General features: G+C 34.2%; 1 protein-coding gene across 5 annotated transcripts in view; it reads left to right on the plus strand.

The window, feature by feature from the left end:
• The window catches only part of PATJ (PATJ, crumbs cell polarity complex component), a 289564-nt gene that overhangs the window by 65893 nt on the left and 195933 nt on the right, over positions 1-27738 (plus strand). For all 5 annotated transcript variants that reach the window (XM_015595195.2, XM_006919265.3, XM_015595198.2 and 2 more), the window contains exons 18-21: positions 14002-14211; positions 19389-19505; positions 21100-21495; positions 25379-25502. In XM_015595195.2, the coding sequence (XP_015450681.1) occupies positions 14002-14211; positions 19389-19505; positions 21100-21495; positions 25379-25502 (847 nt within the window). The remainder of the gene's footprint in view (positions 1-14001; positions 14212-19388; positions 19506-21099; positions 21496-25378; positions 25503-27738) is intronic.

The raw sequence follows: 27738 nt of genomic DNA on the forward strand, positions 1-27738 counted from the left end.
TGTGTTCATATGCACATTGTGTAGGAGCTAGTGTTTATTGCTTCAAATGAAAATAATTACAAATTTAAGAATCCTAAGTTAGTGCAAGTAATTTATGGGTTAATGTTTAATAATAAAGAAATTTTTAGGTAGTCTGAGAGTCTGTAATTTTTAATTTCTACCAAAAAGCTAGAAATAAATTTAGAACTGTGGATTTTACCTTCAGTTGACCTTATAAATTAAAGATGACAAGTGGATATTTTCTGGTGTTTTGATTTATGTTGAACTTTGAATAACCCCTCATGATTGTAAATCACTAGATATGTTTGACATTAGCCAATTTTTGAACATTAGCCATGATATTGCCATTCTTGATACTTTTGAATTTCAATGATTTAGCAGGTAAAATTTATTAACCAATAGTTCTTCTTCCTCCTACATCCCTGCCTCATTTCTCTCCCCTCTTGATATGGATGGATTCAATTTTTGTCAAAGCAGATATTTTTTAAAGCATTTGGGTTTACCTCTGACACTGAGATAAAAATAGAAAGCATAATAGCACAGCCACTAAGAGGTGATTCATAATGTAAATACTGTTAGTAATGCTTTAAAAAGTTGTTTGAAAGACCACAGGCAAATGATGGTTCATTAAAAAGAATAGTGAAACTATTACTCCCTATTAAAATTAACAGCAATTAATTTTTCTTAATAGAAGCAATAGGTTATAGAACCCAAATAGTATGAATATAAAATATTGCAGTATTGCTGTGTTTTTGGATATGGTATACCATAGTATTTGTGAGAAAAACTTAAGTGTGCAGTTTTTGCCTAACTGCTAACTCTATTAGATGGAATTCTTTTTTAAAAGGCTTTTAAAAATTGTAGGAAAGGAGTGTATAAATTTCATGTATGTAGTTTTAAATTTATGTTTTTCTCATATGCACAACAGAATGACTTTCTGAGCACATTAGAAATGTTTTATAAGTATTACATACATACAGCATAAAAATTCAAAGGTACATAAAGATATTCCATAACAAGTAATTCTACCTCTGACCATAATCCCTCACTTCTCACAGATAAAACTCCTATTTTTCTTGTCCATCCTCTCAGGATATTTTATACATGCATGGTTAGATAAGTGATAGTTTTTTGGCTGCTTAATTTTTTTAAATTTTTTTATACATAAATGGAATATGTCATAAACGTTTTAAGCACATTGCTTTTTTTTCCCCCCTCAATTATATGTTCATTCATTTTGGCATTTATAGAGCTACCTAGTTCTTTTTAATGACTGCATAGTATATTCTTGTTGACGTACGGTAATTTATTTAACGAATCTCCTGTACCTAGTTGGTAAGTATTTCACATGAGGCTGTGGTGGATATCCTTGTCATACTCTTTTGAAAAAAGATGAGTAAATCTTGTGATAAATTCCTAAAAGTGGAATTGACCATCAAAAGAGCATTTATCTTTTAAATTTTGGTATATTTTTACCAAATTTCTCGAACATAACTATGAGCCTCATATGCATTTACGCCACTTAAAATGATGCCTCCTTATGTAGAGTCATTTCTTTACTCAGATAATTCTCTTGGAAAATAAAGTGTAGTCAGGCACATAATTCATGAATGTGCTAATGGTCTTCCATGATATGAACAGAATAAGTGATAGCAATATATAACTACCAGTTTTGTTTCAACTTTATATTGGCATTAATTAATTTATTGACCTTCATAGCTAAGAGGGCATAAACTATATCCAGACTTTGATATTGTGCCCAGAAGAAGTCTGTTCCTCTTTCTTCTACTAGTCTTAATCTTGTTTATCAGAAAATAGAGTTTAAAAATGGAAGAAATTAAGGATTTTAATTTTTACCACCAAAGTTGAATGCTGAGTGAATTTGAATGAATGCTACTATCAGTACATAGTGTTCAGTAACTTGCATAAGCCCAATCTCTATGTTTATATTAGCTGATTGGTTTATAGAATCTGGGTTATAAAATTTGATAGATATTGACATAATCTTAACATAATAGTAGCAGTACAGTTGACCTTTGAACAATGCAGGGGTTAGGTACGCAGAGTTAAAAATTTGTATATAACTTCTGACACCCCAAACACATAACTACTAATAGCCTGCTGTGGACTGGAAGCCTTACTAATAACATAAACAGTCGATTAACCCATATTTTGTATGCTATATTTATTATATACTGTATTCTTAAAGTAAGCTAGAGAAAAGAAAATGTCGTTAAGAGAATTATAAAGCATTTATTGAAAGAAATTCATATAAGGGGACCTGTGCAGTTCAAACCTGTGTTGTTCAACGGTCAACTGTATATATATTAGTAATATTAAAAAGTCAGATCCAAGCCAATGCTATGTCTAGAATCTAAGATATAGAAGACAGTAATGTATTGCAAGTTATTATATAGTTCCACTGTAATGCTCAAAGGATTTAATGGCCACCAATATTTGTGTTTTTGTTTTTTTTTCTTTTGTTGTTACTTTGTCTTTTTTTTTTTAAGGAGCTCTTTGGTTCTAGTTCACCCATGTAGCATTAAGATATTAGTACTAAGAAAAATGCAGTCAATCTGCTAATGGTAGTGTCCGTGTTCTTTCATATGTTTCGTAAGGCTTACTTGTTGAACAAATCACACAGCTGCATTTAAAGGTCACTTTTGCTTAACAGAACTTAGGGGAACTGATAAAGGCCATTTTTTGCCCATCCGTGATTCCTATCCACATTTATTTTTATTAACATCAAAGTACTGTAAGCTCCAGTGCCAACTGAGCTGAAGATTTCTTTTCACAGAGGATTTGCTTCCTTTCCTTTTATGGGAAAGTTCTGTACCCTTTAAATCATTTTAAGCTCCTTCATTTGAAAAATAATTCTTAGTAGGGTGTTCATGGAGTGGATTGATTGTGGCTACTGGGGATAGTCTCTCATGGCTTAAAGACTGCTTTTCAAGCCTGTAAAGTGGGTGAATGAAGGGAGCCCACTCCTGGTGTGTGGAATTTGCAGTGTGCTCAGGATGATGACTGACTTCCAAAAACTTCACTGCAGCAAGACTAAAGGCATCAGGAGACCAGAAGCCACTTAATAAGAGATCAAAGAGGCTGTGTGTATATCAGCTTGAAATCCAGATAGTACAGATCAAAAGCTTGCCTTAGCAAGGCAGCTGCAGGGGCATGAAGTTAGCAGGAGGTCTCAAAGATCTTAAGTCAGGCCTGATGTTGAACTTTGCGGGAATTTCATGGCTCCTCTGGAATACGAATTTGGCAAAAAATCCCATTGTGTCTAATGGGCGAGAGTAAAAATAGAGGGTAGGAGGCAAATGCTTATCAGCGGGATGGTGCTTTCTCACAGGGTAGCCCTCCTTTTAACAATGTTTCTTCATGATGGTTTCTGCTTCATTCTAGAAGGCATTGCTGAGGAGGAGGAAATCCTGAAAATGTTATGTCTGTTACAATATTTCAGAAATGCCCAAATAGTAAATATTAGTGTTTATGAAATGACCATGAAGAGCTAAAATATAAGCGTAGAGATGCTCAGATTTACTGCAATACCTGCTAATTACATCCCTCCTATGAAATGCCCAAGGTATTCCAGGCTATGCATGTGTGTCTCTCATGTAATTAAAAATAGAACAGTATTTTTTTTTTTTTTAAAGAGTTAGTCTAAAGAAGAAAATCAGTCTCCAGAGGTGTTTCATTACCAGTCTTCCCCTATCTCCCGGTGTGGGTATGTTTTGGAAGTTCCCACTTGATTCTGATGTCAGTGTTGAAAACCATGTTAGTAGATGAAAGTCATAGCCCTTCCTAGGGTATGGTAGAAAGGCTGAATCAAATCCGCAAACAGGTATTGAGAGTCTGTTTTTCCATGGTGTGGTGATTTGTACTGTTCTGCCCTGTTTTGGATATAATTTGGAGCCAGGCAGTGATTCGAAGACACCATGATTTCCCCAGTGAGAGCCAGGAAGTGGTGCTGCCTCCTTCTGGTACCCACGACCTAATTAGGTAGTGATTTCTGAAAGGGAATTGGCTGTCATGTTCTTACACACCATTTTCTAGGGCTCAAGTTCCTCTGTATTTGACTTTAATCAAATATTGCATTAACCAGTATGCCACTGTGAACATGTAGTATAGTTAGGAGCACAAGCTTACAAGTCAGGATTCTCATTCTGGCTATGATACCCTACTACTACTTTGAACAAGCAAGTCAGTTTTCTAAACTAATAAGCTCTAAAATAGAAATAATATTTGCCTGTAAAGTTGTGCAGACTAAATGAAAAATGTATGTAAATGCCCATACTTTTGTAGTCATAAAATAATGTATCACTGTTTACTAAAAAATGATGATGATTTTTAAAGACAGAATTTGAGTACACACTTGATATGCCTGTTGTTCATTCTCTTTCAAAAAAATTACCTACTTAATATGAACTAATAAGAGCTAGTAAAGATGAAAAGATATGTTCCCTTTAAAGATCTTATATTTAACAGATGTTTAGTGAGCATCTTCTGTGCCAGGCACTGTTCCCAACACTGAGGATATAGCAGTGAACAAAATAGGCAATAGACTGTATGTCCTAATGGAGTTTAAATTTAATAAGGAGTAGAGAGATAGTGGACAAAGAAACATATGTTAAAATAGAATAAAGGAAACAGACTTGGGAACTACTCTGTACAATACATTATTGTTTTAGCAGTGGTGTCAGTAAGTCTAAGAGATAAGAGACCCTGTGATGATTGTTTCTTAGGATCAAGAGAAGCCTCCAAGGGAATTGGGACTTACTTTCTAGACAAGCACATAGTGAACATTCCAGGTACAGGAATGTTCTGAAGTTGATAACTTGGTCCTGATTTCATGTCTTTATTTTCTTTAGTAATTGTGAACTGTTCAATATCTATCTAAACTTTCAAATTTTATTCCTTTTTAATGAAAAAATCCTTTGAGAAACTTTGTGTGCTAATTTATTTGGAAAACATCACTACCATTTCACATAGTAATAATAACCAGTAATCATGTACTGTTTACTCTGTGTCAGGCATTGTTGAGTCTTTGTGTTTGTATGTATGTATGTGTGTGTGTGTGCGCGCGCACGTATGCTGACTTAAATCTCTACAACTGCATGAGGTAGGTAGACCCTATAATGTGTATGTGTGTGTGTGCGCGCGCGCACGTATGCTGACTTACTCTCTACAACTGCATGAGGTAGGTAGACCCTATAATCTTCTTCAATTTTGGATGAGGAAACTGACAAGAGGTTAGGGTGTTTGCTCAGGGACACCCAATTAGTGGTGGAGCTCGGATCCAAAGTCTATGGTCTGGTAGTGTGAAAGTACAGTCTTTAGACCAGAAACAACACTGATTCTTCATATTTATGGCTCAAGTGAAAGATGGTAAAAATTTTCAGTTGTCTTTCCAGAGAAACATAGTGCAATTCCAAAAGGTTTACTTCAGAGTATTTCTGAATCCTTTTGGTCCCTTACCTTTATTCCGTCCACCTGGACAAAGCTCTCTAGAGACCTGATGGCTTTTTTACTTCCAGAGAATAGAAACTGTATGTGTTTTACTTTAGATTTCCCAGCAGAACGCCTTGGCCTTTTCCTGTAGTTTCAAAAGTTGGGAAAGTTTTTTTTCTATACCTTGTGTACATGTTATTCTATAATATCAAAGAGGATCGACTGCCCTTTCAAGGATTAAAAAAAAATTGCAATTTTTTTTCTAAAGAAATAAGGGTATCCTGTGTCCTTAATGTGGCACTGATTACCAGAGAACCTCCCAGCCTAGAGGTGTCTCCCATCTTTCAGTGTCTGCTTTAAGGGAGAATGACTAAGGGCACCATGCTGTTTTGAGCCTTCAGGTTCAGAGGCCTGTGTATCTAGAGTATAAGGTCAACCCCTTGTCTTCATATCTTAAACATGTAACATCATGAATGGGTTAGCAATTGATAACACTGTTGGTCTAAATCACACATATTTGTTGAATTTAAAACAGTAAATGAGATGGTAAATGTTAACTCCTCAAACTCATTTATCCTACTTCCTTTTCTATTATCATCTTCATAGTAATAATAATAGTAACAGCACTGATGAAGTGATTACTGTGGGCTTACTAATCTCTTTACATACCTTATCTCATTTAATGCTTTTAACAACTATGAAATCTATACTGTTATTTTCACTCATAAATGAGAAATCTAAGTCTCAGAGATTAAACAACTTGAACACTATCACTTATCTAGTATTTGTAAGTGTTTAGGTTGAGAGTGACTTCTTTAGAAAATTAAAATGATTTCCAAAACCAATATTAAAAAAGCTTTTAAAAGTCTATACTTTCTCTGCATCATAATACCTTTCAACTAAAAAAATTTCCCCCCCCTTGGAAGATATTGGAGTATTTCTTATAAACTTATTTCCTACTTAAAAATTTTTTTGGTAAAATATATAGAACATAAAATTTATCTTTGCAGCCATTTTTAAGTGTATAGTTTGGTAGTGTTAAGTGTATTCACATTTCAGTTAATGGATTTTATTAGAGGTTGTGACTTTGTACTTGAGTACTACTGTCTGCTTGGTGGAACCTCAGCCATTTCAGCCAAATGATGGGCCTTTTAGATAAAGGAAGATTGTATGTTTTGTTTTGTTTTCCTTAAAACCAGCAAAATTCCTGGACCAGGAGTGAACATTAAACATGTAAACCATTACAGCACAACATAAATTTTTCAAAAGACGAAACATCCAAGGAGCATATTTAATAGCCAAGAAAAATATCTAATAGGAAACTAGAAGGGGATAAGGGAAAGCAATAGCCTTCAAGAAGTGATTTCCATGAGATTCCTGTTTGAACCATTTTAATTATTGTGGTGCTTAAAATAGATTTTAAAGTATTAAGCTATACAGAATAAAATTATGTGCAAGCTTATATATTATTTTTCCTCTTCAGAGTATATTTTGTTCTTTTAGCAAGCTTCTCTGTCCACTTCTCTTCTATTGCAATTTTAATTGCCTTACATACTGTGCTTACTACACTGCTCAGGGACTATTTAATTCTATGTGTGATGAGTGGAAAAATCTATTCTTAATGACTAATAGTATTTAGGAAGCAATAAGAGACGAGGAACCATATCAGCTTAACTTATCTTGAGTGCACTGAATGTATTTTGTAGGTACAGATTTTGAACATGATGGTGTTGTGGTAATTGGTATGATTAGTGTAATACTTAGCTATATTATAAAATAGTTAAAAATGGGGTGATATTCTGAAAACAAATCTTGCTTATTATTCATTAGAATCATTTAGTTATTGCCTTGCATTCACTATAAATACATTTATTTCTCTTTCCTAAAAGTAAATGCTTAGATTGTTGGTCAAATCAGAAGCTCTTTGAGTATAATTAATTACATCTCACTATCTTAAACCAGAATGAGTCTAGTGATTTTAATTCAACTTTTAGTCTCTGATGTGTCTTTTGTTATTATCTAAAAATGCAAAGGAAAAAAAATTGTTTGAAGACTCATCTTATAAAAGAAGGGTACATGTTATATATTTTGTTATATCTTTTGTTTAGATGGTAGAATACTCAGGGAGTTAGATCTTGTGCAGTCACCTTTTTATGAGTTCTTAAAAGATATCACTAACTAAAATTATAGCATATTTGTGACCATAGTACATCTTTATTGCTGATGCTGTGTTTTTAATTAGCTTCCATCATTTTCTACTTTTTATGGTAGTTTTGTGAATGTGTTGGTAGAAATTAATGACAAATTTGACTCAAGATATTCTGTCAAACTTATAGGATTTTGGAGTTGGTGGAATAGATCATAACTGTCATGTATCCAACTTCCTCTTTTTACAATTGTGGAAACTGACTCAGAGACATGAAGAACTTGTGAGACTATACACAGCCAGGCTGGCAACAAAACTTGTCTCTTGACTTCTAATCCATACTCATCCTACCACTGGCAGAATGGATATCTGTCTTCCTTGTCTCTCTCTTCTATGTATATTTTCTCCGTTAAAAAAAAAAAAAAAATCTTTGAATTCCTGTTTCCTGACTGACATTGCTAACAATGAAAATTTTAATTCATGCCAGCTGTGTATCAGAGCATCTGAAGATCACCGTTTTTTCCTTAAGATGTATCTCTCTCTCTTTCTCTTTCTCTCTCTCTCTCTCTCTGTGTGTGTGTGTGTGTGTGTGTGTGTGTGTGCGCGCGCGCGCGCGCGTACGTTCATGCGTGTGTAAAGGAGCTTTTTCTTTGCTTTTCTTTGTACCCAATTTCTTTCTCTGCCTACCTTCAGGATGAAATAGTTGTCTCCCTTTTAAACTTAGTGGTTTCATTTTTTATTCTCCATTTTAGTAATTTCCTTGAGATCTTATCTTGGAAATTTACTTAGCTGTTAATTTATTTAGGTTTTAACTAAGTACTTTATAGGCTAACTTTATATTTGAATATACTCAGTTGGCAATAAGTGTCAGAATTATCACATGTAAAGTAATTTACATACATTTTTTATCCGAAATAAGCTGTGATCTTTCTCTTTGCCTTCCTGTTGTGGTCTCTAAATTCCTATTGCATTACTCAATGTTTTTAAAAGTTTGAGTGTTGGATATAGAATAGATTTTAAAAGAAGAAGAACCCAAAGTTATCTTTTATTTTGAATCTATATAGTTAGGACATCATCAGACTTTGATTTTTGTTTTTCTTCACTGGAGTAATACTCCAAAGCCTATAAATATTGAATGTCAGAACATTCCTTGGTGTATGTCTCATGTGCTTCTTATTTTCAAAAATGTGTCACCAATAATGCATTAGCCAATTTATTAAATGTGACCAGTGTTCTTCTTATTTATTTCTTCTGTCTCCTCTTTATGTAATATTCCCTGCTTTGTGCCTTTTCGCCAAGCTTTCCATACTTGCTTGTCTGTATTTGTAGTTTTAGTTTTGAGGCGGCTTTATAGTTATAACTGTCCATGTTTTCTAGTTGATATCTGTCTCTGACAGAGCCCACGTTTCAACTAAACTTTCCTGCCCCCAGTGACACCCCTGCACTCTGCTTTATTTATGTGAACTCTGGTCTCTTTGATCTGTGGGAATGTATACAGATATTCATATAATACATTTTATAGACACTTCAGAAACTTTGAATCTCATCCATTTGAGCATAATGATTGTCACATGTTTGTATCTGTTCATGTAAAGATGTTCTACCAAATGAATGGATTCTTGAGAAAGTAAATGTAAATGTAAATTTAGCAAACAAAGGCAGTTTTACCTGTCCATGCAGGCATGCTGCACATTCCATGCTCTCCAACTTTTCATCAGCTAGGTACTAAAATAGAAACCTCTAGTGGCCACGTGTGATATTTAAGAAGCTCGATTTTATACACTTTGGCAAAGTAGTAAATATACCTTACACAATTTGCCTTCTTCCCACACTCATTCATTTAGCAAATACATGCCTGGCATGGCAAGAGCTCAGAAAGTATTACCAGTTGATGCTGTTGTTGTTATTCATATATGATGGTGTACTTATCCAGTACACCAAATCCTGTGAGGAGAAAGAAACTAGATTCAGCCACTCGATATTTCAACTACTCTTCAGTACCTTCTATGAGGCAGGCACTGTAGTAGGTCCTGGAAATAGAGCAGCAAATGAGCAAACATGTTCTTGCTCTCAAGGAACTTATTTTTGTTGGGGAAGATGGTTAAAATAATTCCAGTAAAATGTCAAAAATTTTATAATAGAGAAAATGCAAGATGCTATGAGTATATCTAGCAGAAGAACCTAACTTATTTTAAGAGGTCAGGGACAGTAAGGAAACTATATATATTATGACAAATGCTGTAATGGAAAGTCTTTTTTATGTTTAGAGATACCACAGATTAGGAGGTGCTTGAGTCCTTGGGGAGTCAGAGAAAGCTCTTCATTGGAGAAAACACTTGAACTGGCTCTTGTAGCAGAGATGTAGGTAAGTGGCAGTAGGGCAGGGAGAACATTCCTGGCATACGGAATGGTTTATAGAATGTCACAAAGCATGCCAAAGCATTTCACGGTCTCTGATTTTCAGTAGCTCTGTATTGTTAGGACAGTGTGGGGCAAATGCGAGTGGGCAGTGGTACATGTGGGGAGAGTAAGAGATGAGGCTGAACTGCAGCCCTGAAGGAATTTCTCTGCCAAAGAGTTGGGACTTTATCCTGAAGGCTGTGGGTGTCACTGAAGTGTTTTAAGCAGAGGAAGAATTATGATCACATTTTTAATTTTTAAAGATCGTTCTTTCATCTCTGGAGAAAATAGACTGATTAGAGTAAGGTTGGAGATAAGTGGACCTATTGGGAGATTGTAGCAGGTGCACAGACAGGAAATAACAAGAAACTGAATCAGGGTAGTGCCATGGAAATGGAGAGAGAGAATCAGAATAGAAAGATCGAATTGACACGTTGTAGTGAGCAACTCAGTGGAGGGGTGAGGGAGAGTAAGTGAAGGCTTGGGTGAATGGTAATGCCACTTGGGATTAGTAGAGGAGTCTTTGTCAACTTGGATTTCCCCCAACATTGACACATCCTGTGATTATAATAGATATCAAACATTAGTGTCACTTCCAGAGACTTCAAAAATCCTTATATCCACTTTTCTTCAGGCAGATATGATGATTTTTATTCACTTGTGAGACAGAGCAGTTAGGTGGGTTCTCTTAGGATTTTATAGCTGAGTAATGAAGAGAATTAAAGTCAAATCCATTTTCTTATGTAGTATTCTAGTGAAAGTTGGCTGTTCCCTAATTGATTGTGGGAGTTTGATAATATTTTTGAGAGCTGTAGGGAACAATTTTCATAAAAGATTGAGTTTAAGCAAACATGGGGTAGTGTTAGAACATATATAATAATATAAGACTTTTGAATAAAGAGGGAAAAGAATCCTTCAGAAGAGGAGAATGGCTTGCATGGTAAAAGATGTTTCTTGTGATTTGTGATTGGTGTTTAGTGCCCCCTATTGACTGTTTAGTCTCAAATATCTTGATTCTTGAATACAGTGTTCCTTGCAGTGTTATTTACCACAACAAGAAAAGTTAGAGGTTTTAAAAATTATGTTTAAAGGTGATAAAAATTGATGGGGACTTAAAAAATCTGATTGGAGTCTAGGAGTTGGATAGAGGTCATGAGAAATATCCTTATAACATTTTGTTTGATATAATGTGGGTGTGATATTATGGACCATATTTTCAGAAAACAGACTTCTGATGAGAAGCAGCCTAAATCTGGACGTTTTTTGTTTTTTAGCATTTTTTATGCATCCGAGCCTTAAGAATAGTAGCCACCCCAGTAGGCAATAGCAGTGGCTGTTTTCCCATAGGATAGCTGCTACATGTGATGACCGTGAAAGGAAATGACTGTTGCTCATTAAATTAACTTCATTCAGCAACATGGGAAAGCACATGGTTAGAAAAGTCATCATAGGAAATGAAGTAGTGATTATACATAATGGGGGCATCTTCAGAAGTGGGTAGTTTGTCATTTATAAGTGACAAAGAAGCCACCATTGGGGTCTCTTCTCCAGGAAAGTGGGGGTAGAATAGATTTAGTGTTTAGAATAACTAGAGAGCTAAGCCTGAATAAATTTTTATAAGCAAGCACACCTGGTACTATTTTGAGATCTAAAGAAGACTGCACTTTGTGTAAATAAGTGCTCACCATGACTTTTCTATAATAAGAGAAATCTATTAATCTTTCTATTTCCATTATTTCCTGGTTAAACTTCCTTTGAAATGTTTCTAATTATCATTTCAACTGGTTGCATTTTGGAAAACAGTTCACCTATTTATTCAGGTTAAAAATAAGTACTTTTTGATTCAGTGTTATGTGAAACTACAGAAATTGCTCACACCAACCTAGTGAATTAATTTATTTGCTTTCAGTTTATTTTACTGTTGCAATTTTCTCTAAGAAAGTTTAGTAATTATTAATATGAAGTAATGCTGGCTGCTTTCTGTGCATTTCATGAGGGGAATAAGCTATTATGTCGTTTCCCTTCCCCCCAATAAAAAAGCCTTTCATCAAAATCTGACATCCTAAATAAAGGACATAATTGTACAGCTTATTTATTAGTGTGTCAAACTTAAAATCTAATGGTTTCATATTTCAGAATGAAAAGTGTGTTGTGATTCATGGTTGCCAGTGACAAAATAGACAGCTCTTTTATATTGCTGTGCTGATTGCCTGCTGATATGCTACTGTGTGTGTGTTTTTTTTTTGTTTTTTTTTTTTCCGGTTCTTTTCTGTTTTCTTCCTATGCAATAGCTCCCTCTACTTGAAAATATTGGTGTAATTATAGTTTAACACTATGTACTTTATTAATGAGTTCCCATGACTGTACTTACTTTCAATCCTCTCCATAAATATGTAGTGTTATAGATCAGAGCATGTTAGAAATTTACCAAGAATCTCTTGGGAATGAAGAAGCAAGATTAGTTAAGGAAAGTAAGATAAGTTGTTTAAAGGCATATTTCAAGGAATTAACTGTTTAACCTTTGTTGATTTAAATATTGCATATTTGGTTAAAATTCTATGTAATACTCGAAAATTAACCTCAATGTCTGAAACACAGAAGTGTAGGAAACTGGATTGGAAAAGTTCAAAAGAACCATCAGCCACTTCAAACAAACAAGCCTGGAACTTGGCAGTTTCTCTACTTTCTAAGGGTTTAATTGAAACTAACAATAGTAGAATCTCACGTTACTACGTCTTGCCTTTATGGAACGGTCTGTGCATAATGAAACAGTAAGAGTGAAATAGACAAACCAAAGAAATCCTGTTGTGATAGGGATTTTTTTCCACACTAAATCTGAGGTTCAGTGATAGGACCATATACCTCCACCATCAGGACAAATACAGAGATTCTACTCAACAATAAGATTTCCATGTGTATACGTCTTTGCATTCACCACTCTTTATTTCCAATTTCGTCTGACTATCATCATGGTACAGAACAAATGCAGAACAATGGTGGCCAAGAATAAGGGCTTAGGAACCACGCTGCTTGGGTTTAAATCGTAGCTTTTCCGCTTAGCAACTGGGTGATCTTGGCAAGCAAGTTTCCTTAACTTTCTGATGCTCAGTTTCCTCATAAAATACAGACAATAAATCTACCCACATCCTGGAGTTTGCTGTAAGGATTGGTTGAATTAATGATTGTGAAGCACTTAGAACAGAGCCTGACACATATTAAGTGCTATATATCAGTTCGTTGAATAAAATAAAAAATAATAGGGGCTATAAATTGGTCTTTATTAACCAAATGTATCTATAAAATGTCAGCGTTCTCTTCAGTGTGTAATGAAAAGAAATGTGGAAGTCTCAATGGATGAGAGATATTTGCACATTGGTTTTATTCAATGTATTTCAATGTATGAAGAGTTTTCACGTAGGGGTACCTATACTATGTCATAATTTTAGGGTATCACGTTTTTAAATATATTTTTTAAATGCAGTGGAATATTACATGGTTTCCATGTCTTTTTTTGAATTTAAGTGATTTAGCAGAAGGATTCTATACTGGCAGAATGCCTAAGAATGGAGTATCATTTCCCATAGCACACCTCTCTTGAGGCCTACTTATTGCCCAAGAGCAATGATAGATGGGCTTGTCTTTGGTCTATAGGATGACTATGCTTGAGGATGTCAGAATTTTGCCAAGTTGTCCTTGCACCTCTTGTAATCCAACAAAATATCGGTCACCAAAAGTTTTAAAAAAGAAATCTATATGTATTGAGCACTCATACATGCAATTAAAATTATTAAGTTTTCGTTGTCAGCTTGGTACACGCTGATAATCTGTGTGGATGTTTAGAATGATATTTTAATAGATTGTGTCCTCTTTGGAAGAATATCACCAGAATGCCAGACACATAAATAAATAGTCAAATGAGTTTCAGGAGTAAACATAAACTGTCTTAAAGCTGTATATTTGTTTTCAGGGAACTGACTTATCTTTCGTCTTTGTTTGATCCTTAGGACCCCTTAGATTCCACAAGATCAGTGATTGTGATTCGTTCCCTGGTGGCGAATAGTGTTGCAGAGAAAAGTGGAGAACTATTACCTGGAGACCGCCTGGTCTCAGTCAATGAACACTGTTTGGACAACACCGTACTTGCTGAAGCTGTGGAAGTGTTGAAAGCTGTGCCACCAGGCACTGTACGCCTTGGCATCTGTAAGCCTTTGGTGGTAAGTGTTGAGTTTTGTTAATCTAGGATTGATAATAGTGTAATAGTTAAGAACATGGATTTTGGAGATGAATACACTTGGCCTTGAATCTTTGTTCCACTGCTTACTATATGTGTGTCCTTGTGCAAGTTTCTTAATGTCTTTCACTTACAGACAGAATCAGAAAAAAAAAAAAAATTCTTTCTCGTAGGGTTTGGGGAATTAAGGATGATATTCATTAAGTACGTAGCACATTATTCCATAAATGCCAACTGCTAACAGTACTAGTCCTACTACTACACTTTTACCAGCATTTTTATCTGTATGCAGACTTCTAAGGTCTCATCACTTTCCTTATGATGTAAATTAAAATAAGTATTTATGCCTTTTAGTTTTCATTTGGAAATGATGTCGAGATGGCATGATAAATTGAAATCCAGTTAACTGTATCATTTTAACCATATGGCAATGAGATTTTAGTATGCTTTTCTGACCATCAAAGTGCCTTGTAACCTACCATCTAAACTCCTATACACTCCAGGCATCTTGAAGTAATCTTATTGCTAATCTCATGTACTGGGCCAGATCACTGTTTATGATCGAAGGCCACATTGCAGTTATAGTGCTGTTGAGGTTCCCCAGTGCAAAAAATTACTTGATGATAATTTTCAAGAAGTATTAAAGTATTATTAAGTGCTTACTATATGTCAATCAGTATTTTAAGCCTTTTACAGGTATTAACTAATTTAATCCTCACAGAACTTTAAGAGATGGTTCTCTTATTACTCATATCACAGATGAGTCAGTCAAGGGACAGAGAGCTGAATAACTTATCCAAGGTGATATAACTAGTAAGGGGCAGAATTGGAATATAAACTCAACAAAGTGGCTTCAGACCCTGTGCTCTTAGCCACAATGTTATATATTTCTGTTTTAATTGTTGTCACTAGTATAGTTTGCATACAGCATGTCTGAAACAGCATGGTTACAGTAGAGTGTTGGACTGGATTTCAAGGAATCTGGGCTCCGTTTCTACCTTTGCTATGATTTAGTCTAGAGATTTTCAAACTCAGAGATATGTGCTTTATCTAAGAATCATCTGGGAGTTGGTTAAAATGCAGTTTCCCAAGTCTTAACCTCAGAGATTCTGACTTAGGGATTCTGATGTGCTATTCAGGAATCTGCCCCTTCAGTGAGTCACCTCGTAATTCTAATGTATAATTTTATACTCTGAGAAACAATTGTACTCATAATTTGATGATAGGCGTACTACTTTTCATCTCTGAGCCTATTTTTTCATTTCTGAAAAGGCTGAGTAAGACTAAAGAACTCCTAAGATCTTTCTTAACTCTAAAATTTTATTCTATGAAACATATTAACATACTATAAGTGTTCATATAGACAGATATGTTTATATACATAGGTACAGGTATAGATAGATTCATGTATTACATATGTATTTTGCAGAACATTGGAGAACATCAGCATGACCTTCATGTATTACTTTTTTATATTTCATTTATTATACATAAAGATGTCGAAAAAAAAAAAAAATTCTTTCTCGTAGGGTTTGGGGAATTAAGGATGATATTCATTAAGTACGTAGCACATTATTCCATAAATGCCAACTGCTAACAGTACTAGTCCTACTACTACACTTTTACCAGCATTTTTATCTGTATGCAGACTTCTAAGGTCTCATCACTTTCCTTATGATGTAAATTAAAATAAGTATTTATGCCTTTTAGTTTTCATTTGGAAATGATGTCGAGATGGCATGATAAATTGAAATCCAGTTAACTGTATCATTTTAACCATATGGCAATGAGATTTTAATATGCTTTTCTGACCATCAAAGTGCCTTGTAACCTACCATCTAAACTCCTATACACTCCAGGCATCTTGAAGTAATCTTATTGCTAATCTCATGTACTGGGCCAGATCACTGTTTATGATCGAAGGCCACATTGCAGTTATAGTGCTGTTGAGGTTCCCCAGTGCAAAAAATTACTTGATGATAATTTTCAAGAAGTATTAAAGTATTATTAAGTGCTTACTATATGTCAATCAGTATTTTAAGCCTTTTACAGGTATTAACTAATTTAATCCTCACAGAACTTTAAGAGATGGTTCTCTTATTACTCATATCACAGATGAGTCAGTCAAGGGACAGAGAGCTGAATAACTTATCCAAGGTGATATAACTAGTAAGGGGCAGAATTGGAATATAAACTCAACAAAGTGGCTTCAGACCCTGTGCTCTTAGCCACAATGTTATATATTTCTGTTTTAATTGTTGTCACTAGTATAGTTTGCATACAGCATGTCTGAAACAGCATGGTTACAGTAGAGTGTTGGACTGGATTTCAAGGAATCTGGGCTCCGTTTCTACCTTTGCTATGATTTAGTCTAGAGATTTTCAAACTCAGAGATATGTGCTTTATCTAAGAATCATCTGGGAGTTGGTTAAAATGCAGTTTCCCAAGTCTTAACCTCAGAGATTCTGACTTAGGGATTCTGATGTGCTATTCAGGAATCTGCCCCTTCAGTGAGTCACCTCGTAATTCTAATGTATAATTTTATACTCTGAGAAACAATTGTATTCATAATTTGATGATAGGCATACTACTTTTCATCTCTGAGCCTATTTTTTCATTTCTGAAAAGGCTGAGTAAGACTAAAGAACTCCTAAGATCTTTCTTAACTCTAAAATTTTATTCTATGAAACATATTAACATACTATAAGTGTTCATATAGACAGATATGTTTATATACATAGGTACAGGTATAGATAGATTCATGTATTACATATGTATTTTGCAGAACATTGGAGAACATCAGCATGACCTTCATGTATTACTTTTTTATATTTCATTTATTATACATAAAGATGTCTGTATATTGTACCTGTCAGACACTTTAAATGTTTCAGAATGGAGCATAGCACATAGCTAGGTCGAGTTCTTGACTTTATTTTGCATATTTGGTGTGTGGGTGTTGCCATAGCTAATATATACCATGAGATACCCAATTTGATTTTCGGACAAATTAAGGAAGGGAAATGTTGGTAGTCTTACAGGGACCTCATCTTCTTGGTATTTTGGATTGTGGCAGGAACTTTGTCTAGATTTTCCCTGATGATTATTTGAACTGCTGGAGGAACTCATAAATTGTTTATGGCCTACAGGACTTAAACAGCATGATTTTACTTTGAAGCAGTTTAAGGAAGTCTCAGGCAGTGTGAGTAATGGAACAGTACGAACTGGGTATGGATTCCTGTGCTATTTCTGGCAGGGAGTAGAGATGTAGAAAGATTGAGACCTTGGAGCCTCACTCTTAGAAGATTTTAGAATGTAATGATTGTGAGATGGACCTTTGTCCAGGCTTCCCTGAGTGAGCAGAAGGCTGTCAGGATACTTGGGAGTGGGAGGCCAGTAAAGGGATGAAAGAAAGGTCACTTTCAAGACTTGAAAAATTCTTAGTGGAATTACCAGTTGTTAATTCCTTATTTAACATCTGGGTTCTTCTAGCAAAACTACTTGTGAGCTATAAATAGTGACGCATGGATCTTCTCCAAGTTCTCTGTCTTTCTTCTTCTTTCATGGTTCAGTTGGTGGCCACTTGTCTAACCCCCTAATATCTACTGAGCATTTACTCATTCTCAGCAGAAGTGAGGATAGAGTTTAAATAAAGAGGTCGAAAGTCAGGTCACAGCAGAAAGGCTATAAATATAAACAGGAGAACAAAATGATTTTTTATTGAGTCTTGTATCATATAGATATATATTATCTACATAATATATTTATAGATATTATATAATCTTATAGTCTTATTTATTTAGATACATATTATGTATATAATAATTTTCATGTTAACCACAAATGTGACTTACCTTCTCTTATCTACAAAGTCCCCTCGGATGGACCAGATCCAAAAAAATGAATGGACTGACTTTAAAAACTGCATTTTATCTTCAGAACTAACAGAACAGAGCTGGCAATGGAGTTCTTTAGCCAGACAACTGTGGGTTTTTGCTTAGTTCTGTGATTTGCAAGGCTGTGTATTCTTTGACCGAGTTATTTAACCTTACCAGCTCCCACTTCCTCATCTACAAGATGGGAATTGCATGACACAGTAGTTGAGATCAGGCTCTAGAGCCAGACAGCTGGGGTTCAAATTTTGGGTGTGTAACTGACTAGTTATGTAACTTTGGGCAAATTACTGTGTCTCTTTCACTCTTCTATAAAATGAGATTAATAAGACCACTTACTTCTTAGAGTAAATATTAATAATAAATAACATTTGAAGCGAAACCAGAGTATATTGATAAACATAGTAAATGAATTGGTATATTTAAAGGGCTTAAACATGTGCCTGTTTGCTGTTATTCTTTATAAATATAAAATATAAAATCCTGACCTTACAGGATTATCATAAAGATGACGCTGAGATAAAGCATATAAAAGTATTTACTGTAGATTGTGATATATACTTAGGACTTGATAAATAGTGGCTATGCTATTACCTGGGACTGATTGTGAGCTGTTCCTCTTCTGATGGACAGTGACTACACTGTACCATTGTTAAACATTTTGAATATCACCCTGTATATACTTATACATTTCTTAATAATAAGGTCCATTCCTGGGAAAGTGATTTTTTTCTTCAAGGAACACATAAAAAGAATAAAAAGTTTGAGAAGCTTTGACCTGAATATGGCTTTCTTTTTAATTATTAAAGGAAAAGCTTGTTCTAATAAAATAATGTGCATAAATTTTATTGTGTACTTGCACTTAATGGAAAAATAAGAATTAATCTAAAGAGAGCTTGAAACCAAAGTATTTTCTTGATTATCTTGATTATAAAAGTGTTTCTGTGGTTGCCAGAAGGTTGGGAGTAGGGAAATGGGTTAAGCAGGTCAAAAGGTACAAAATTCCAGTTATCTGGTAAATAAGTCCTTGGGATGTAGTGTATGACGTGGTGACTGTAGTTAACAGTAGTGTATTGTATATTTGAAAGTTGCAAATATTAACTCAATTTATTGTGGTAATGGTTTAGCAATATATATATCAAATCATTATGTTGTATGCCTAAAACTAATATGTCAGTTATATCTCAGTCAAAAAAGAGCTTCATGGTTGGCAAAAACATTTCAACTGTACTAAAAAGTTTAAAAATAAAAATGCTTCTATTTTCAGGAAAATGATAAAGAGGAAGAAAGTTATATTTTGCATTCAAACACTAATGAAGACAAGACTGAAATTTCAGAAACAATTCATGATATAAATTCATCTTTAATACTTGAAGCCCCGAAGGTATTTAGTAAATTTATTTCCCCCATGAATGGTTTGCTGTGAGCTAAAGTTTCTGTGAAGAAGACGAAAGCTTATTCCTACTCCCTTAGCTAAATAGATAAAATTCAAATAATCCCCCTTCTTTGTTATTTTTTTTTATTTGAAATCTTTTTCCTCTTATATCACATTGCCTCCATAAATGACATTGGCCAAGTGTAAGTCATTTTCAGAGAACATACTGTCTTTTATACTAATATATTCTTAAAATTTTGAGTGTAGAACATATTTTTGAAAATAGACCTGTATTTAAAATGCTGTAGAAAATCCTGTACAAGAGAACTTCTTATCGAATACTTTCTAAAGAAAAGAGTTATTTAGTTCAACCTGACTTTATTTTAATTTTAGAAAGTATATTTTGAAGCATTTCCTTTTTTATTTTTAAAACAAATTGTGCTTATTTTGCTCTTTGCAGTTAGAGTATGGTTTTGCTTTACTTGACGACAACTGTCTTTTGGTATTCTTTACATAATTTGTTGACAGTGTCTCAAACTGATATTAGTCCTATTATGTTCATTATATATTTTTTTGTGTAGACTTTTTTTGTTAAAATTTCATAACCGTATGATGTTCAAATATACCCTCTAATGCAACTTACAAAAAATTTTAACTAGTTTGCAGTATTTGGTATGCCCTATTAATTTAAAAGCTTCACCACAGTGATATTTAGCTGCAAGCGAGGAAGCAATGGAAAGGAATAAATTCATTTCAGGAATTTATACTTAATAATACTTAATAAATAGGACTTAAAATAGGAAATGTCACTGACCCCTTAGAGGGATTTGAGCCTCACTCCACCCAGCACCATGAGGTCCCTAAGAGTTAGGCCAAAGGCTCAGCAGATCCATATCATCCTCAGGCATTTTCTAGGAAGTCAACAAAGTTCTCACACATCTCTGACTTTTTAGCGTCACTTGAATGTACTTGATCTTCTGTTTAGTGAAATATAAACTAAGAGCATACTGTATTCATCCCTTTTTGTCATATTTTCAAAGCAGATGAAAACTATACTTTTTATTACATTATATATTATAAAATAATAGTACTCAATTTGAGACGTACTCCCCATATCTTTAGTGTATAAAGAATATATTTTGATCAAATTGCCATAATTTCTGAGTTACAGAAGCTTGAAACTCCTGACCTTTTAAGTCTTTGCTTTCTCAACTAATAGTAAAAAGTGTATTTTTGTACTACTTTTTATATGAGATTCGTGGGTTAAATATTCAGTGTAGCAGTTTAACAAACTTCCTATTTCTGACTGAGAATTTTCAGGTGGTTAATGTGTAATGAATTTTTTTAGAATACTCATTCACCTTGCCGAGGGCAGATTTCTGTCTCTGTTTTTTTGTTCATTCTTTTCCTGGATTGAGAGTTGTGTGGTAGTGAGCTTGTATCTCTCTTCATTTGTAATGGAAAGCGTTCATGTTATCTATGAATTGGCATATAATAATGTCATTATAGTTATGTCAGGGGTTAATTTTTTAGTTAATATGTGGAGTGCATCTTTAGGACAGGTGTAGTTTAATTTTTTGCAACTTTTTTTTTTTTTTAACAGGGATTTAGAGACGAACCCTATTTTAAAGAAGAACTTGTGGATGAACCATTTCTAAATTTGGGGAAATCTTTCCAGTCCCAACAAAAAGAGATTGACAGCAGCAAAGAGGCCTGGGAAATGCATGAATTTCTGACTCCCAGAGTGCAGGAAATGGGTGAAGAAAGAGAAATGCTTGTTGATGAAGAATATGAGCTATATCAAGATTGCTTGCAGTCCATGGAGTTGTATCCCTCATCACATGTTCAACAGGCTGCTCCTGTTGCATCCATGAAGGAAATTTACTTTCGTACCCAGTGGTTACATGATAGTGAACCACCTAAGCCTCAAGAAGCAAGATCTGTGATGAGTGTATATTCTCAGGAGAAACAGCAATATGGCTATAGCACTGAAAACATGGTAAGGGTCTAGAACAGATCTTCTACACCCTCCCTGTTTCCTCCCCTCCCTATCCCAGTCTCTATGTCATGTAACTTTCAAAAAAAAACAAAATTTAATGAGTCTATTCATAGTTAATCTTTTTTCCAAGATGTACCATACAGTGTATTGCCGTAAGTAAAAACTCATCTTTTCTGTATTACACAACTCGCAGTTGGAGTCAGTAAGCTATGGTTGCCTTGCTACATAGTGGTTTTTTCCTTTTGCTTTTTAGTAATTGTTTTTCTCCTAATTACACATTTCAAGGAAGAGTTCTCTTACTATTTGTGATTTTTCCTCCCCTCAGGGAGACACAGCTTTATATTTCTCACATAGTGTATTCGTTAGGGAAGTCAAGGCAAATTGATTAAAGATATATTGTTGTTTATATCTTGTTCATCCATACTGTTCTCTGTATTACAAGATAAACAGAAAGTCACTGACCTCTAGAAAATTATCTTTACATTTATGATACTGCCTATTTGTGATACTTGGCAGGAAAGTGTTATATTCTAATAGTTTTGTGTTTACTATTAAATCACCAATAAACTTTACTTTTTATAAAATTAAAGTTAACTGGTCACCAGTTGGAATCTTTCTTTTGTTAAGGACATTTATTAGTGTTTTATTTTTCTTTGTTTATTTCCTGCCCCAAATTAAGTTCCAGGCAAATGAAAAGAAATGTATTATATAGGGATATAGAGTGATATGTTCAGCTGCAGTGTGGTGCTTCCCTCACTGGCAGCTTTCCTGCAGAGATGTACAAAGTGTACGTCCATCTGCCCTCTCATCGGGCAGTTAGAGCAGAGTTTTTTCTTTGCCTCTCTTAGACCTTTCCCTTCTGCCAATGCTTGTGGGTCCTTCTGCTATGCAAGGTGCTGTGCTTAATGTATTTATGGAACCTCAGAGGATTCCCCATAATAGAGGACTCTGGGCAGTCTAGCAGAGAACACATGTTTTGGGATTGTGTAAATACCTTAATATGAAAATGCCTTTGACATTGGTGCTTTCTACCTTTGCCAGTCTCACTCCTATATAGGTAAGTGCTTGACCCCAAAACAGAATATTCAGTTATATGGAGCAAATTCTAATCACAGATTAGTGAAGATTCATAAATACTCCCTTATTGTGGCTTTCTTCTATAAAAAGAAAACTTTCTTTTACTCCAACATAAGGCGACCTGAAATCTAGGCCCATTTTAATATACATTTAGGAATATAGATGATATAAATGTATTTCACAGTATTTACTGTATAAATTTAATTAAATGTTCATATTTGAAAACTTGTGTAATGTTAATTTTTGCCTATTCTCACATTTAATGACATAATTTTATTAAAATTATTTTAATGCATATTTAATGTCAATATCTACTAGTCACTTTTCGATCATTTAACATGGCTTTCCAACTATATGGTCTTCATTTCCACCTATGTTGTTTGAGACCTATTAATTTTTGAATCCATACTGTCAGTCTAAATTCTATCCTGATCTCAAGTACTCATTTGCATAACATTAGGTTTTTTAAAAATTTCTCTTGTAACTTTATATTGATGATCTTCACGTTGTAACCACTTACTCTATTGTTTGTTAAAGCACTCTTTAACAAGCTTATTTATAACAACATTCAAAGCTCACAATTTGAAGGACATGCATCCTAATTACCCAATCTGTGTAAAATTTCCTAGCTTTCTAATATGTGAGGTAACCTCTATCTGCTCCCTAAACTGGTATTGATTCAGATTGTTTCACTCCTAATGTGTCTTGCCTAAACAAGTGTGGCATTGCTTCTCTATTTTTAATTGTGGTAAAATATATAACATAAAGTTGATCATTTTAAATATTTTTAGGCTTGCAGTTCCAGTTGCATTAAATACAATTACATTATTGTGCAACCATTACCACCGTCTATCTCCAGAACTTTTATTTAGTAAACTGAAACTCTGTACCCACTAAACAATAACTGCCTATTCTCTTAGAACCAACCACAATTCTACTTTCTGTCTAAGAATTTGACTACTCTAGGTGTTTCATGTAAGTAGAATCATGTTTATACTTTTGTGTCTGGCTTATTTCACTTGGCATGATGTCTTCAAGATTCATCCATGTTGAATTCCCTTCCTTTTTAAGGCTGATTAATATTTCATTGTATGTATATACTGCATTTTGTTTACCTTTTATCAATTGATGGACATCTGGGTTGTTTCTATCTTTGGCTATTGTGAGTAATGCTTCTATAAACATTGGTACCCAAATATCTGTTTAAATACCCAAATTTCGGGGGTATATTCCCAGAATTGAAATTGTTAATCATACAGTAATATTATGTTAAATTTTTAATGAACCACCATACTGTTTTCCACAGCATCTGCACCATTTTACATTCCTACTAGCTGTATACAAGTTTTCCAATTTTTCCACATGCTCACCAAAACTTGTTTTCTGTTTTTTTTTTTCTTTTTAAATAGGTGTGAAGTAATATCTCATTGTGGTTTTGATTTACATTTTCCTTATTATTAGTGATGTTGAGCAACTTTCCATGTGCTTATTGACCATCTTCAAATATTTGGAGAAATGTCTGTTCAAGTCTTTTGCTTATTTTTTAAAGACCTTATTCTTGTTGCCTGAGGATTATTTACCTGAAAATAATGGTATATTATTTTCTTCTCTATTTGGAAAAAAACTTGAATTCATTTTTCTAAAGGTCTAACCTCTCATACCCACTGTATTGAAATCTCAGATTCAGGTATCAATTCTCTTGTTCCTCAGTTACATAATTGCCATTAATGTTTTTTTAAATGTCCAAATAGTCCAAAAATTGCTGTGCAATTTTTTCTTTTTAAGTATTCGTTGCCTACCTTCTCCTCCCTACTTCCTTCTCTAATAAGTTCTCGTTTATTTTATTCTAGGCAACTAAGTAGTCATATCTCCTTTCTACTTCTATCTAATATTTGAGTTGAATTCTATGTTCTGTAGGCTCCATGAGGTATCTGAGATAGTAATATACTTAGTATATTCATAATCTGGAAAAATCTAGCAGTATTTGGTACATCAGTTTATGGGAAGTTATCTTACCTTTGAAGTCTGTCCAATATAACTTAATTTTAAAATATCGACTATTGTAAAAGATGTAATTCACATTTTTGTTTTGAACAACCTAAATTTCCAACAATAGAGAACAATATAGTGCTATTCACCCCAGTTGAATCAAGATATATCCCTATGGTGGCCATAATATTGTCATTTAATTTTATGCCTATAAAAGTTTTTAAAATATAATAAAATACTTCAGTGAAAATTGTATGTTCTGAAAGATTTTAACTTTGGAAAATCATGAAAGACGTGAAAAGGAGATCGAGAAAAAAATATAAGTTACTGACTGTGCTTATCTTTGGCTTTAAGTTTGGGTAATTGGGTGTTCACCAAGCAAATGAGAGTGCTAGGAAAGGCATAGCAAAAGTCTAGAGCTATGAAAATTTACCAGGTATTTTGGGATCACCTATTTAAATGGTGATCCAACATGATCTAGGAGGTAGTGTGTATCAACCATCAACCTTGCTTGAATTAATAGATCTTTATATGCCTCTACTTTGGTAAATGTTTATTTAAATCTACTTATTAATGTTTAGAAAACAAATTTGTTAAAAAATCCAGTGTTTGGAAAAAACAGGTTTTACCAGCCTGCACTCGTAGATTTTAAGTTACCAGCATTTGTAACTACTTACCACAATATAAACTGTTATAAAAGAAGGTCTGTTTGCAGGGCCAGTTTTCCACTATCATCATTATCTGGTTTGAACAATTTTACAGTGTTTCACGTTTTATCATAAAGTACTAATGCATTTCTGTTTTTCTTCCTCTCAAGATGAAAGAAAATTTTGGCATCGATTCCCTACCCTCTATACCCTCAACTGAAGGAAACAGTCAACAAGGCAGATTTGATGATCTGGAAAATCTTAATTCATTAACAAAAAGCAGTCTGGAGTTAGGTTTGTGGGTTTTTTTTTTCTCATAAACACAAATTACATTTTGCTCTTTCAGGTTTATTTTTGTATGTGATGAATTTTACTGTCACATTTTCATTCATTATGATGTTTTTAATTTAAATCTTATTCATCTGCTTCAAAATATCTGCAAGAATAACATGGCTCATATTTTAACTTAGAACTTTCAGGTTCTGTTTTCTGAGAGCATTTTCTCTGCCTCATTTTGCTTTTTATTAGCAGTATGGATTAAAACTAAACCTAGTACCTTAGGCTGAATCTGAAATAAGTCTCTACTAATATATATTAAAATCTCTGCTGCTGTTAAGTGATATTGTTAGCTCATTGAATGGGGTTGTTAAATATTAATAAAGAGAGGCATATTTTAAACATTTATGAAACATTTTTATAGTCATATATTACAGTCAATTTTGGTGCATTAATAACTTAGTTTCCATTAAAGAATCCTGAAAGTGTCATGCCTCTCTCTGCTTCCCCCCAATATTGATTCTTATGTATTTTTGAAAACTCGACTTTAAAAAATAATTTTTCTTCAACAATGAAACATCAAATGTCGTAATATTAGGATCCCTAGGTAAGACCATTAGGTTCTTTCATATACAGGGATTTATGGAGCCATTGTTCAGGATTTATGCTGTCCTTCACCTGTTATGACTCTACTTATAAGAAAAGTCTTTCTTTGTGGGCAATTCTTGTGTTGTATGGTAATATGTTGTAAGGGGAGAGAAAGAACTATAGAAAATTATATAACAATTTTTTGTGAATTCAGCATTCTGTTAAGTAAAGTCTAAAGAATGGAATCCTTAATGGTAAATATTGAAGACATCTATAAGTCGATAGCTATCATCAATTCTCTATGGGTCAAAAGAGTTCATTTTAAATATCTAAGATTAGATGAGTCTATTTGGTTTTTCATGATGTATCTGATTATGACTAGGAAAAAAATGGAACTTTTCCTGCCAAAACTGTCCCAGTATACTGATTTTAAAATTCAGCACAATTTTCTGTAGTCTTTATTTGGAGAAGATTTACAGCACAAATGAATAAATAAATGAATAGACCATATCTGTTTGATTACCACTGATACTTCGTAGCAAAGTGAGTACTATTTTGGACTTGATAATTTTTTATTGTGGAGAGTTTAACTGTGCATTATAGGATGTTTAGCAACTTCCCTGCCTTCTAACCCTAGATGCCAGTGGTACTCTTATCCCTAGTCATGATCAAAATCAAAATGTCTTTAGACATTGCCAGATATCCTCTAGGCAGCAAAATTGCTCCTGGTTAGAAACTATGTATGCTTTATACAGTCAGGACTGAATGGAACAGACTAGATATATGGAGTAGGTGTTCGTGGGGAGGGGCAGTGGAGTTGGGAAAAATATAAGGAAAGAGATATTCTTACGGGATGATCTAGCCCCACATGAGCTCTGCCCTGCATATCATCTAGGTGACTTCAAGGTTAGTTCCTTCGCCTTCTGCTGCCTGTGTGAGGTCTCCTAGGGCTGTTGTAACAAATTGTCACAAACTTGTTGGCTTAAAACAACAGAAATTAATTCTCTAATTGTTCTGGAGGCCAGAATTCCTAAATCAAAGTGCTGTGCTACCTCTGAACTTTCTAGGGAAGAATCTGTTCTTTGCCTCTTCCAGCTTCTGGTGGCTCCCCATTGGCTTGTGGCTGCATCACTCCTTCTCTTCTTCCTATCTGGCTTTTCTTCTGTCAGTTATGGAGTAGGACATCTGTCATTAGATTTAGGTCTCATACAGGTAATCCATGATGATCTCATCTCAAGACACTTAATTATATTTTTTTCCAAATAAAGTCACATTCATAAGTCCTATGGCATGGATGTATCTTTTAGGGGGGCCACCAATCAACCCACTACACTGCTTTAATCGAATACTTTGCAAGGCCATGGGAATTTATTTTCAGAGATTATAGCTTTGAGGAATGAAGCTAAACTTATATATCTTAGACCTGTCCTCACTAGAAAAGCATTCATAACCACATGCTTTTAGGACAATTTTTTGAGAGCCTCCGGAAAGCATGCTGTGTGGCAGGCATGAGTATTTGGATTGGTGCTGAGCATGGATGGGCTGAGAAATTACTGATACATGGTCAGTACAGATTTCAGCAGCATACATATTGAGTTAATGCTACTCAAAATTTCATTTTACTCTCGAGAGCCCTGTCAAGCGTCCCAGAACACTTAGCACCAAG

Source organism: Pteropus alecto, unplaced genomic scaffold (assembly GCF_000325575.1).
Source record: "Pteropus alecto unplaced genomic scaffold, ASM32557v1 scaffold25, whole genome shotgun sequence".
Classification (NCBI taxonomy): domain Eukaryota; kingdom Metazoa; phylum Chordata; class Mammalia; order Chiroptera; family Pteropodidae; genus Pteropus; species Pteropus alecto.